The 14,634-nt window shown below is 35.1% G+C and overlaps 1 protein-coding gene and 1 non-coding gene across 3 annotated transcripts; both read left to right on the top strand.

Moving 5' to 3' along the window:
* Positions 1-4,963: 4,963 nt before the first annotated feature.
* Positions 4,964-5,036, top strand: TRNAA-CGC (transfer RNA alanine (anticodon CGC)). The gene has a single exon. It is a non-coding gene; the product is annotated as a tRNA-Ala (tRNA).
* Positions 5,037-5,094: 58 nt separating this feature from the next.
* LOC132603799 (uncharacterized) lies at positions 5,095-13,289 on the top strand. Of its 2 annotated transcripts, none has more exons than XM_060317042.1 (12): positions 5,095-5,574; positions 7,021-7,190; positions 8,318-8,395; positions 8,951-9,030; positions 9,386-9,467; positions 9,659-10,078; positions 10,455-10,562; positions 11,934-12,001; positions 12,114-12,201; positions 12,303-12,374; positions 12,622-12,675; positions 12,786-13,289. In XM_060317042.1, exons 1-12 carry the CDS (start codon positions 5,169-5,171, stop codon positions 12,873-12,875), a joined length of 1,716 nt encoding a protein of 571 aa, XP_060173025.1. In that variant the 5' UTR covers positions 5,095-5,168; the 3' UTR covers positions 12,876-13,289. The 2 variants fall into 2 exon arrangements, with proteins under 2 accessions (XP_060173025.1, XP_060173026.1); XM_060317043.1 differs by lacking the exon at positions 5,095-5,574 and adding an exon at positions 6,343-6,445.
* Positions 13,290-14,634: the final 1,345 nt, after the last annotated feature.

The following is a 14,634-nucleotide window of genomic DNA, read 5'->3' as shown; positions in this document are numbered from 1 at the left end:
AGTCCCTAACAAAGTGAGGCTAGGGGGTATTAAGGAGTCTAGTTGAAATAAGTATCCAATAATAAGGTGGCAAGTCCAATAAACACATAGAACTACGTCTGTTCTAGCTTGGTATTGTTGATCTGATCTTGAGAAGTCAAAATGTGGTCAATATGGTTTTCTAAAATTGTCTCACTTTTAGTTTAATTAGTGTAATAATAGTATCAGACGGTTCATGTGTATGGATGGGTATGTTATAAACCACTTGACAAGGGAAGTCTTTTCAAAGACACCTTGGAGAGAAGGAGATTTGGAAGGAATTAAGTGTAACTTGATTCAAGTACTACTCTATCTCAAATAAAAAGTTGTCATGATAGGTCGTACAAGTTCATCGTGTGAAATCTGTCACATTGATGTACTGATTCAACTCTTTCTCTCATTGGAACTAGGGCTTTCGTTTAAGAAGTAAATCTGTTTCCTTAAAAGGTTTTTTTAAAATGATCTTGCTCCAATAAGGCTTGTCCTAATTCACTTATAATGTTTAATCTCCGAAACATGAGAAAATGGTGTAGTAAGAGTCCTGAGCAGATTTGGCCTTAGTTTAAGATAGAGTTATGGGTTGATTCAAGTTCTTTCCTTGTTATTTATATCATGGCATGTGTCTTTAGATTGCAAAGAATGGTATTAAGTGCCCTCTGTTGATAGCTGAATGTTTGATTACATGTTTCTGATGCCTACTTGAGCTGAACTGCCTAGCTTTGTCAAATGTTGTAGTTGTTGATTGAGGTTACTTGCATCAAATTTGGGATCTGCTTAACTCAGTTGAGACTATGTATTCATGCTATGCAACTCTGATGCATGTTGGGCATCCTATTGGTTATGTTGGAGTCTAGATTAGGACTTAGGTCTTGTTTGGCAGCATAATGATAAATGAAAAATGGATTAGGGGGTTAATAGAGTCAAAAGCTTAAGGTGAATTTGGGAAATACTTGGAGTCGCTTGCAACCCAGTTCAGTACAATCAACTTAAGCTAACGGCTGATAATTCTAATTGGACCATAGGATTAAGGTGATACTTGGATGGATTAGAGTTGTTTTGACCCAGCCCAGTGTAGTTTAATCAGGATAAATAATTAAAAAAAGAGTTGGAATTAGATTTGTTAAAATGGGCAGGTTAATTAATCACTTAAGTTTTAAAAATAGAGGTGTATACATGATATATGAGCCTTCATAAGACTTAACCTTTTATGTAAGTGATAGTTGAGTTGTCAGATGTATACCGGGTATACACACCTGATATACATGTCAAAGTGTATATCAAATGGTGTATCACATGCATATAAGTGTATATCAAGTTAAAATCAGATAGGATTCCCTTGGGCCTTAATCCTTAGAGTCTGTCAGCTTGAATATAGTTTCCAAACTTCTAAATGGATATAGCATGGCCCATTTTAGGCTCGGGTTAGCACAAAGGAACAAGTTTGGGCCTGTCCTTCAGTCTTAGTAGGAGTTTTTACGATTTATGTGTGATTGGGGCTTGCCAGGCCCATTTCCTGAATTTGTTGTGGCCATACTACAATCTGATATTGTATATGCTTTGTTGATATATGCATATGTAATTGTATTTAGTTCGTTATTCTTAATGATAAGCACAATAAATAAATTCTAACCGGGTTCCTTTTTCCTCTCTTATCCTCGTCACCCTCTTTGGCCACTTAGGCCTGTGTCAAGCCAAATTGTTGGGCCAAGGCCCAATAGATCTTTCCTTCTTTCGAAGATAGTTTGACATGGAAAGGGAAGTTGATATACATAGGTATATGAAAATGCATTGAAGGCCCAACAATGGATAAAAATGGCTAACTAGGGGCTTGGTAAGCCCCTAGCCTAGCTCTTCTATTTCATTATTTCATTATTTATCTTTAAATGTTGTATTGTGGTTTGTGAACATTTGTAAAGACTCACATTGTTATTGGAATTTTTTTTGTTTGGAACTAGTTGTCTTAGGACAACAGTGCTCATGCCGTTTAGTATACTTTAGGCCTCCAAAATGGTTTTCAAAATCCCGAATACGTGCTTAAACAATTTTTGCAAAAATAAATTGAGAAGTTACAAACTGATTTTTGAATACAAGTCTTTAGAATTTTAAGAAGATCAACGGCTTTGGATTACAAAATAATATGGAGTGCTTCTCTAAAAAATTTACAAACCAGTTTTCAAATGAGAAATCGAGAAGTTACAAACTGATTTTTGAATACAAGTCTTTAGAATTTAAGAAGATCAATGGCTTTGGATTACAAAATAATACGGAGTGCTTCTTTAAAAAATTTACAAACCAGTTTTCAAATGAGAGGTTTCAAGTATATGAATTGGACTGAATCTGAAAAGGAAAAATGATTTTTGGGTTGAAGCCCAACATAAACAAAAAATCAAAATTTTAGGCCAAGCCCCAACTAAAATACTTTTTCATAAAACAAAAAATGCAGATTTTGGGCCCAAGCCCAGCTCAAACCAAAATCAATTTTGCTTACATATATACGAATCCAAGAAAAATAAAAAAAATCAAATCATTTTTATAAATCGGACTTATTCAAATAAAATGAAACGCATTGGTAAATATGAGGACCTAGAATGGGATGTTTTGGAGTAGTATATGGTCTAATATGTGTGTGTGTGTGTGTGTGTATGTGTGTATATATATGTGTGTATATATGTGTATATATGTATATATGTACTTATATACATATTTACAAATCCAAATGGGTTGACACTTTTCAAAACAAAATGTACTATCCTTATACATAAAAGGAATTATTCTTATCTGAGTATTATAAATCCAACCTAAAGTACCCTTATATAAAGGGAATATATTCAATTCTTTTCAAAAAAAAAAAAAAAAAAAGATATGCCAAATGATAGTCTTTTATAAATACGGGAAAATAAACACAAATATAAATAGTTCATGCATAATTCACACATTGGAATTCGAAGGTCAACTTATATATTACGGATCCTTAATACTAGGTGCCTAACACTTTCCCTAAGAGATAACCAGAACCCTTACCTATAACTTTGGATTATAATGGCTTTTTGCTACATTTGAATACATCCTTTGGACCCAGTTTTCCCAGTTTACCCATAAATTAGGTGGCGACTATTTTTCGAAAATAAAGTCCGAAAGAGCACCAACTACCTCCTAGTGGCTTTTCGAGAGCTAATCCCGCCCACGAAATGCGAACCGTAACTTAAGTAAAAGTGAACGGAGGGAGTACAAAGGAGAAAAGGACATAAATGGTCCTTTAACTATGAGAGTGGGTTCAAAATAGTCACTTAACTATGCACTAAACGGTTTTTCCTTTAGTTTGCCACAACTTAACAAAAATGGTCTCTTAACTAAGAGGGTAGGTTAAAAATAGTATCTTAAGTATGCGTTTAACAGTTTTCGTCCTTTAAGTTAGCCAAAAGTTAATACTTTTAGTCTCCAACAAAATATTCATTGAACTATGTTTGTTTGATTTGACGAGAACTATGAAAAAATAGGAAAAAGTTAACAAGAACTCACATTTAGAGGTACACATCACTAAAGAAAAGACCAAATACCTCGGGACGAAATCGACGGATAGATCACATTTTGATATCACATATTGATTCAGTCAGCCAGTTGATTCGATCGGTCACATATAGTCAGACACCGGATGCCGTGTTATATCCAGTTTCAGATTCGGGGCATGACACATCTTCCCATGGGTGAATTTGAAAGCTTCTATCATGTTTCTCTTGATCTTCCCATCTGAAAAATTGAGCTCATTGAATTTGTTCTTTTGTGCCCTACTATATGAGCTACACCCCCATTGCTGATCTTTGTACTCGAGAAAAGAACATAAATGGTCACTTAAATATGAGAGTTGGTTAAAAATAGTCTCTTAAGTATGCGCTTAATAGTTTCGGTCCTTTAAGTTCGCCAAAAGTTAATACTTTTAGTCTTCAACGAAATATATCGAACTCTATTTATTTGATATGACGAGAACTATGAAATAAAAGAAGAAATTAGTGAGAACTCACATTTAGAGGTACACATCACTAAATAAAAGATCAAATATCTCGGGACAAAACCGACGGACGTTAGTCCATTACAAGGAAAAACCAAGGAAAAAATCAACAAACTTGATAATTTCAGAAAATAGTGTTTCGGAACACAAAGACTGATGAACTATGTCAATTAAAACCGAGGGAATCCATCAACTAAGTAAAATACACCAGACTTAAGAAATAAATTAAAAGTAACGGAAACTACAAAAGTTGTCACTACTAAAAACAAGCAAAAAAATGATGGACGGAAATCGATGGATAAAATTGAGGGACACTTGTTTTTAATTTTCTTTTAATTTTTATTATTTTTTTAAAAAAACAAACGGACATCCGTCAGTTATTTTCCAGGAAAAATGTGCGGACTTTAAAAAAAAAAAAAAAAAAAGAATCACTACAATGGAAATATTTATTTTTATACCGGGTTTTCAGTAAAAATGAGTCTAGTATATTTTACTTACTCCTTCGGTTTTAATCGACAGAGTCTGTCGGTCTTTGTGTTCCGAGACACTATTTTCTAATATTATCAAGTCCGTAGGTTTTTCCTCTAGTTTTTCCTATAACCGACTAACGTCCGTCAGTTCTATCCTAAGGTATTTGGTCATTTCTTTAATAATGCGTACCTCTAAATGTGAGTTCTCGCTATTTTTTCTCTTTTTTTTTCATAGTTCTCGTCAAATCTAAAAAACAGAGTTAATATTTTGTTGGAGACTAAAAGTGTTAACTTTTGGCGAACTTAAAGGACCAAAACTATTAAGAGACTATTTTTAACCAACCCTCATAGTTAAGGGACCATTTTTGTTAATTTGTGGCAAACTTAAGGACCGAAACCGGTAAGTACATAGTACTCTCGTAATAAAGGAACCATTTATGTTCGTTTCTCGAGTACAAAGATCAGCAATGGGGGTGTAGCTCATATGGTAGAGCGCTCGCTTCGCATGCGAGAGGCACGGGGTTCGATTCCCCGCACCTCCACTTTTCGTTTTTTCCTTTATTCCCCTTCCCTTTCATTTCCAATATTATTCCCTCCCAATAACAACCACCTCTCGTTCCTGATCTTCAGAGATATACTAATCCTCCCCAAAACAATTCTCTCACAACTCAAACATGACTCTCTGCTTGTTTTCTCCTTCTTTTCCCCGTTTCTCTTCTTTCCCTTCCTTTTACCGTTTTCCAAATTACTATTTTCTCCTCTCTTCTTCTTCTTCTACTACCCCTTTCTCCAAACACCTCACTACTTTTTCTTCCCCAAAAATCCCTAACTTTAGGCCTAAAGCTTCGTTAAGTGAAGCTGAGGGTGAAAACAAGGTGTTAGATGATGAATTGATTAGTCGGATTTGCGCTTGCAAATATGCGAGTGAGGTGTTGGATATAATATCCGAAAAGACGGGGAAAAATGGTGGTGTTGTTAGTTGTAATGATTGCTGTTTCATTATTTCTGCTGCATTTGATCGTTGCAATGCTGACTTGGCACTTAATGTGTTCGATGCTATGCGTTCCACTTTTGATCCTGGTACATTTTAGTAGTCCTCTGTCTCAATTTATGTGATGATGTTTGCCTGAGCACAAAGTTAAAGAAAAAAAAAGAACACTTTTTGGAACTTGTGGTCTAAAACAAGCGACGAAAAATGTGTGTATAAATCATTTAATTGAAGATAAAGTGAGAAATTAAAGTTAAATTGTTGGGACCGACTAAAAAGGAAAGTAGTGTAGTTTGGACGGAGAGATTAATCAAATTAAATTAATATGAAACCAAGAGAAGATACTTACTTGTGGTCTGAAACAAAGTCATCAAATAAATAAATCATCTGGGATTAAATAGAAATTTTAAAAGTTAAAATTGTTTCTAAATATAGAAATGTGACATTTTTGTTGGAATAGATTGAAAAGGAAAGTGTGCCGTTGAGGACAGTATTTAGCTTTCAGAATGTTCATTATCATGTTGAAGAAGAGATTTTTTTTGGTCATGAAGGTATATTGTATTAATTAATATTTGAGTATCATTTTTTCTATTTTGTCTTTTTTCTTTTGTGCGGGTTGTTTGGGGGTAGCGGTTGAGTGGTTTTAAAAGAAAGATGAATGCTTTATGGTTATTCCTGAAGACTTGAGGAGATATATTTCGAAAAATGCGAAGTTTTTTCTGTTGCTTGTGACATCTACATATGTGGGAGAAGTTTGCTTTGGGGGGTGGAAATTCGTTCATTGTTTCCATCCGAAGTTGGAACTTTGATTATGTATGCGATGTGGTAACTAAATGGCCATTTTCACTCACATGTTGAAGGCAATTTATTATTCTTGAGGAAGTGATTCCCTGGCCTTTCATAATACATGTTCGTGTTGAAGCGCCTGCTATGAACTATGATCATTGCTTTTTGTATCAAAGGGTAAAAAGATGCAACTTTTGTGTTACTCAATGACTTGTGAATTTGATAAGAACTTTTTCCAAAATCTTTAAAAGGTACTCCATCCGTTTCAAGTTGTTTGACACCATTCTGTTTCTATATAAATTTTCAACCTTCAAGACGTAAGTTCATTCAGTAATTTGTTGCCTGATCAAAAAAAGTTTCTTCAGTAATTTGAATTTTTAAACAACAATGTGAATTTTCTTTAACAAACCAGCTTTTCAAATTATAAATCCCTCCATCCCCACCCCCACCCCCACCCCCCAAATATAGGGGGTGGCGTCACTGCTTTTAGCAACCTCCTTATATAATATAGTTAAGCTTTCCAATATGAGGAATTTGAGATTAATAAAAGATGTGGAGGAATTTGAGATTAATAAAAGATGTGCTTTTCAAAAAAAAAAAAAAAAAAAAAAAGATTAATAAAAGATGTGGAACGTGTCATCGCAAGTTTTTTTGATATGGAGTACTTCTTTCACTATTATTCTCTTGTATGTTGTGACCAGATTTCATTGATAGCCCCTAATATTGATGCACTTGACTTGCCCATATTTAAGGGACATCTGTTTCAGACAGAGGCCCATCCTATGATAGATGGAGGTGGTCAAGGCCAGATGTTACTACATATACCTTGTTAGTTCGAGGACTTGCAACGCAGCTGAGGGTTTCAGATGCCCTTAAAATCATCGCCAATGTTTGTCGAGTGGGCATTTCTTCTAGTGAAGAGGTCATTATTTCTTCACTCACTCCAACTTGCTTTTGTTTTAGTCTGCTCTAAGTATGTTAATGTGTTAGAGTTGCACATTCTCTCTATATGAGCAGCAATGCCGATATGAAGAATTTTCTGTGGTAGATTAAGTATATTAGTCATTACTGACTATTCTAGTCAGATAAGCAATTTACTGTGAATCAGTATTGTAATTACTTTACCTTATAAACCACTTCGGAATTTTGGACGAGCAAACTGCCAGGAATGGACTATGTATTTGTAAGTTTGTTGATAGGGAAAATATACTATACAAGAATAGTATGGATCACTTAAGGTTCGGCTTTACCCTAGACGATGTAGCTATATGAATCAGCATTCTATCTTGTTAACTTTGTTTACTTAATCAAGATACGAGTTAGAATTTATAATTTATTTTACTTTATTTGTAATTGTTGTATACTAACAGCAACATGGCCGATATCTTCCCTGAAAATGATAGGACCATTGGTTATACAATAGTCAATTAAAAGAGTTGATCTGAAGTCTTGAATATGTTTAGGTTATATTATTATATTTTCAACCACTGTCTTTAAAGTGTGATTTAGAACTTTCCGGCCACAAGTTTGTGTATGTGCTACTGGCTGAAGGAAAAGTACATGCCCCATTTCACTTATTTATCTCAATTTTGTCGTGAAATATGTTCCAATTTCAGTTCTTAATTTAAATGGAATTGTCCGACATTCAAACGTCTTCCATGCTTGTCAATCCCATTTACTGTTTGTGTAAATGAGTTGTCCTTTGAGATCTGTGGTATGACATAAATGCAGTCACAGCAAATTCAAGGCCATTTAGATTCATAAAGTTTCCACTAGAAATCCTAGCACTTAAGATCTCAAATATAGGCTATACCCAAATTGCACATCTTCTCCCAATAGGAACACGGAACTTGCTGTCATCTCACTGATATGCTCAGTATCTGGTATTGGTAACTTTGTCATCATCAATTTACATATCGAAATGTGTGATGGTATAGGAAGACTAATGAAGATTCTTTTAGAAATAATCTGAACCTGGGTGCTTTTACTCAGCTTTCTTATTGCTGTTCGACTGCACATAAAGTAACATGCAGCTTGGTGTCTGGGCAGGTTCTCTTCGGCAAAGTTGTGCGATGTCCAACTTGCATGATTGCTGTTACTGTTGCTCAGCCACAAGATGGTATCCAGGTATGCACAAAATACTGAAGATTGTGTCTGTTTTTCTACAGTAGAATGTTGTTAGTGGTGATTTGAGCTGCTTAGGATCAACCAACCAGATCCACTGAGGAAAGAGCTGGTTTGCTGTTGGCTGACCTGTTTATTTTCTGTTATTAATCTTTTTCTTTAAAGTGTGAACACACAAAATTGGCGGAAGAAAGTGCTATTGTTAAAGGACTATACTTATTTTCCATTTACTGGCCAAAAAAAAAGAGATATGATGTCTCGAGGTGGTTTAAGAAAAGGCAATTTGAGTAGTCTGTTTCTTGTTGTGATGATGAATAGTTTGTCATTGCCATTGAGATCAGATGCTCCTCTCAGTTCCCACATGCAAATTATACTAGGCATTGCCGATCAACCTGGTCAGTTACTGTGTGGATTATGTGTAAAAAAAGATTTTCCATCAGTCTTATGACATACTAAACCACCTCAACGTAAACATTACGATAGTTTCTCCACTTTAACGTCAATGTGCTTCTTGTATGTTATTTCTAGTATATTGACGTAAGAAACCCACTTCTGCAGGTTGTGTCCTGTTCAAAATGCCGCTACCAGTATGAGCTTGTTTCAGGCAATATTATTAGTATAGAGTCAGAAGAAATTAGGTTGGTTTTCTTTAACTACTGTCCAGTTGTCTTTTGATTGAAGTGGTTGTACTTTGTTAAATTCTTGAAAAGCAGACTCTGTACACATTATTTCAAACAACTTCGACACATACCAGCAAAAAGTTAAAAAGAAAAATATAAGCAACACTCGGACAACTGCCGTGATTGTTTATACACTATTTTTCTTTTAGATTTTTCATAAGCTCATATGCTATTCTTGAATTTTAATGCATAGGCCAAACATATTATTACTATTTTACTCTTGTTCCATTGTTTGTCATAAGAAGTGTGTTAGTGTATGGTGTTGATCCTTGGATATTCACTTTTTCTAAGGTTCTCCTCCTGCCGAACGCAGCATGGATATTTCTGCATGGAGAAGGGGACTAAGATTCCTGCCGATAAAGCAAAACATTCCAGCTGCTGTTCATTCGATTGTGGTACATTTCCTTTAAAAGCCATACATATCAGTAGTTATTACTGGTTTACCCACCTGCTTCACTTGAATCTTTTCGACTTTTTTCCTGTAGTGGAGTTCTTGCTTCTATTATTTTGAGACAATTCCTTTCGACCAGTCTTTTCATATTTCTTAGAAGAGGCTTCTGGAAATCAACTTTGGCACTTTCTGTAGGTGGAGACCCCATCTGGAATGGCACGAACACACAGATTTGCTACTGAAACAGTTGATCTTCCTGCACAAGAAGGCGAGAGAGTGACCATTGCTGTAGCAGCACCGCCATATGTTTACCGAGAGGTGGGTCCATTAAAGTTAAATCCAAAAGCTCCAAATGTTTACCCAGGAGAGCCTTTGTGCTTGACTAACCACAGAGATGGCCGTGAATCACCCTTACTAAGAGCACCCAAAAAAGATAAAAGCCCATCTTTGTTAAACCCTTCCATCCTGATTCCTCTTCTTGCTGTATTTGCCACTGGAGATGCTGCCTCTGGAATGATAGATCCCAACTTACCTCAGATTATAACGGTTGCTGCAGTTTCCTCAATCACTCTTGGGGCCACTTTAAACAGGCTGGTTTTCCCTCAATTCAGCAAGGTAACATAATGTGATATTTCTTGCAATTAAGTTCATTGATGAAGGATGGTATCTAAAAGTTGTATTCACAAGCTTATTTACGAATTCAACAAATGTGCTCCTTCTGGAGTTTCCCTACCCACCCGCTAAGGAGACAGGAGAAAACAGAAACTATCTAACTACAAATTCACATTTTGTGTTGCCTTTCTTTTTCCTTATTGAGCATTAAGTCAGAGAAGTAAAATCATAGGTTAAGTGTCTCTTTGTAGAATGGTTATATTCACTTTGCTGGAGTTTTTTGCTATACATACCCAGGTTATTCTTTGTAGTCTTATACTGCCTTTACAAGGTACAGAAATAAGACAGCATCTTACTTTTCTCTTCTTTTTGCTGACAGCTTCCTCAGAGATTAGTTGATACACTTGCCATCAGGCAGCAACTCTTATCTCAGTATGATGTGCTCCAATCACGGATAAAGGAGTTGAAAGAATCTGCTGAGAATGAGGTATACTCCTCCTGTGCAACTTTGTTAAATCACTTGTTCTCTGGTAGCAGTTACGTCTAGCAAGTAGCAATCAACTTCCTGCCTGGGTCCTGATAAGATAAAAGGCAGCTGAAATGAAAAAGAATAAGAACAGGGATCTCTTTGATTAAGTCGCCTTGTCTCATGCCTGCATACTTGGGTTGACTGCTACATGCTTTCTCTGCTTCCTTGATCTGTTGATGACTAGGACTTTAAACATAGTACAAGGGACAAGGTTTATATCTTCTAGAAACTAGAAAAGTCATTTTATCTAAAACCACAAAAATATGTATTTGTACTATGCACTTTTTACAAAGGAATAGCTGGTGCAGTTTAGAAGACTCTTAGTGTCATTTCACGAAACAAAATTTGTGAGTTCAAATCATTCCAACAACATTTCTATTTTTTATAGTTTTGGATTTTTCCCTGAAAGTCAAATCCTCCGCCTCTGACTGTCAGCATATATGAGATACTCAGATGAAGAGAGTAAATAAATTACACTTATATGTTTGATTCAACAGTTGTTTTGTTGGTTCGAAAGCATTTTTATTATTGATGCTCCCGTGTTCTTTTGAAAATTGTTTAGAGGGTTTTGATTCTTTTACCTCATTTTCCTTCAAATCTTAGTTCAAAATTAGTTGGATAGTTATTGCGTTAAGGGAATCTTTCTCAATGCTTTTTCTAGGCAAAAGCAGTTGCTTAATGATTTTCACTCACTAGTTAGATATTCCTCATTCCTTTGCACCTCTCTCTCTATCTATCTATCTCTACAGAGATAACCTAATCATTCACTCTTGAGTCTCATCAATGAATTTCCTTGCTCTGGCCACCTGACTTATCTAAAGATCGTTGATTGGAACTTTGTGTCCTGCATCTGCCTCTGTTTATACCTTTTAGTTTCTGTTTCTTTTGTTGAAAATTTTAGTTGGCAGTTAGTTTTGGACTAAAAAACGGAATTTCTAGCTGTGAAAAATGGTAGGAAGCAGCATAATGTTACCATAGAGTCATGCAAAGACCATTGATATGTTCATTTTGTAAAGTTCCCTCATTTTGCTGTCAAAATTCCCATGCCCCTGGAATTCATGCTTCTGGACCATTTGTATGTCATAAATCTTCGTTTGTTTCACTCTGTAATTATTATTGAGTTGGCTATTATCTACCATTGAGTGTTAAAACATGGTTTCGGTAGAAAGGCAATATTGATTTTTTTTAGTTTCATTTTAAAACTAGTTGAATAGCATAGATTTGCTTCATTATAGTTGATTTCTGGAAGTGTTCTGGCATCAATTCTTTGTATGATTTATTGTCTTGATCATGTATTTTGAGGTAAAATATTATTTACTTATTCTTTAGGTCTGGATGTTGGCTCGCATGTGCCAACTGGAAAACAAAATCTTTGCTGTTGGAGAACCTGCTTATCGGTAAAAGCCTCTTAAATCTCTATACCTGTTCTTGTTTATTATAGGCTTCTGTTTAGACTAAAGTATATATGCTTCATTGTCACACATCACATGACTTTCTCTTTGATCTAAGGGCCCGGAGAAGTAGAGTGAAAAGGGTGCGTGAAAGCTTGGAAAGCTCCCTTAGGCGAAGGATCGAGCTGATTGAAAGCTATGCAAGAGTACGTTATGTTTCCAGAAATGCTCAGTTGGATCAGTGAAGCTCAAATATCATTGAACATGCATTCCAAATTTATGAATACATATATCTTCTGTATTGCAGATTTCTTCCATTATAGAAATTGAAGTAGAGATGGATTCAGATGTTCTTGCTGCTGAAGCAGCAGGCAATGCGGTAAGGATCACTTTGTTATAATTTTGACATTCCCTATTCTCTAAATTACATTTGAAAACTATAAGCGAGGTAGTTATGCAACTGTTTGAGATGGGAAATGTAACAAAGAATATTATCACCAGCCAAAATGTAGTTGTGGTTAGTGGTGCGGTCTACTCTTACCTAGATTTCGTCATTCACGTTGCTTTGTGAAGGTGCAATTTTAGCATTCTACTTGCGCTATTTTCATCTTCTTTATTCTATGCAGGAAAGTATTGCTGAACAAATACAACAAATAATGGAGCTTGAAAATCTTGAGGAAGTATGTGTTTGTTTTTATTATAATTGACTCTGTAGACCGTAATCCTGTAGGTTACGTTTAAACACCATACAGTCTTGGCATTAATACTGTTATTCGTCCATTATTTGCAGAAATGGAAAATCCAAGCCGAGGCGAATGATGAAGCGGAAAGGCTTCTCAGTTCTGAATCCATAACTACAGAAAAGGTTTCAGAAAGATGATAGTTGTGCATTATCGTACCAAGAGTAAATATCCACCTTACTGGTTCATTTTCACTGTATTTGGCAATTTGTTATCGACGTACGTTGGATCAAACAGACGTTCATTTCTGAGTTTCATACGTTATCGTTACAAGAGGCTAATTCCAAGTTTCAGGGGAAGTTTGCCAAAGATCCTATATATCTGGAAAAACTCAATGAGAAAGTGGTTGTAAAGGGGAAAAGAGAACTTGCATCACAAGGGAAGCTCAAAAGTGATCCATACTTTACGTCCCATTTAATCTTTCTTTTGTTGATCTGTAAAGAAAAGATAAGATACCTCATGTACCAACATTTTGGCGATTATTTGTGTAATTATTGAACTTCACTTGCATATGATCTTTAGAAGTTGGTATATTTAGAGTTTCTTAAAGTAAATTTTGCATAAAAAATTTTGCAAGTTAAATTTTTTGGAGTGTTGGTATATTTAAGTGGTCGATTTAGGATTTGAAATAGATGGGCTCTAAAGTTTATTATAGGGTAATTTACATAAATAATTATAGTTTCTAGGCTTCTAAATCAATCGTAGCTACCTTTTTCTTAATTACATTTTGTAGCTATGTTATAGCTATTTCGCTTGTATTTGACTGTATTCAAATACACAATTTCAAAATACAGTCAGTCAAATATAGTTATGTTTTACCTGTTTCGCGTGTATTCGGGTATATACATACCTATTTTAGTGAATTTTTCAACAAATATATACTGGATTATGCGGAACTCTTATTTCCATATTAACTCCACCCGAGGTGGTATTGGTTTGAATGATTATTTCAAGTTGTTTGAACATTTGACTTCTACTAAAAAAAAATCCAATTTTCACCATCTTTTTCTTGTTAGTGTCGGTGGAAAAAAAACCCATCTTTTTCTTAAGTAAAAGTAAGTATTCAAATTTCAGAAGGAAGAAAATGTTATTGAGATAAAAAAACTGACTTGTCTTTCTTTCTTTGTCGCTTGGGGTGTGTGGGGTGTGTTGCCGCGGGGGGGGGGGGGGGTCAGTGGGTTTCACGTGGCCAATTCTTCGTGACAGGCAAAAAGGAGGAATCAACATTTAGCTATTATTATCATTTATAATTTATGCTAGGTGACAATGACAATATGACAGTTAACAACGACATACAGAGGGATAAGCCCAATTAAAATTAGGAACTTTCCAAAGAACATTTGCGTTTCCTAATTCAAATTTTTTAAAAAAAAAACAGAGGGTTGTTTGGGGGCGCGAGGGGCGCGGGGGTGGGGGGTCGTATTTTAGTTTATTCACTAAGATGACACTTGGTGAACTAATGTGTCTACCCCAATTATTGGGAATAATAAACAAATAGAAATAACTTAATCAAAACACTTGGGGCCCAGACAATGACGTCGTTGTGTTGTCATCACCAATATAAAGCAAAAGATGGAGAAAAATGTATTGGTACTTTTTTTTGGTCTCGATAAAAATGTATTCCGGTCTCAAATTATTTGACGTGATTTTAAAAAATAATTATCTTAAATTATTTATCGTTTTAGAAATTAACACAATTTTTTTTTCCGTTTCACCCTTAATATTTATTATTCTTGAGGACTACAAACATCTCATTTATGAGGTGATGTTATCAATATTAATACAAATGAAGGGCAAAATAGCTAAAAATTCCTCGTGATTAATATTTCTTCAAGGACGTATAAAAAAAAATCACGAAAGATAATTTGAGACGAGGAAATATTAAAGGTAACGTGCATT

This window comes from Lycium barbarum, chromosome 7 (genome assembly GCF_019175385.1).
Source record: "Lycium barbarum isolate Lr01 chromosome 7, ASM1917538v2, whole genome shotgun sequence".
In the NCBI taxonomy this organism is placed as follows: domain Eukaryota; kingdom Viridiplantae; phylum Streptophyta; class Magnoliopsida; order Solanales; family Solanaceae; genus Lycium; species Lycium barbarum.
The sequence above is the reverse complement of the archived record's forward strand: the minus strand, read 5'-3'. Positions and strand labels throughout refer to the sequence as shown.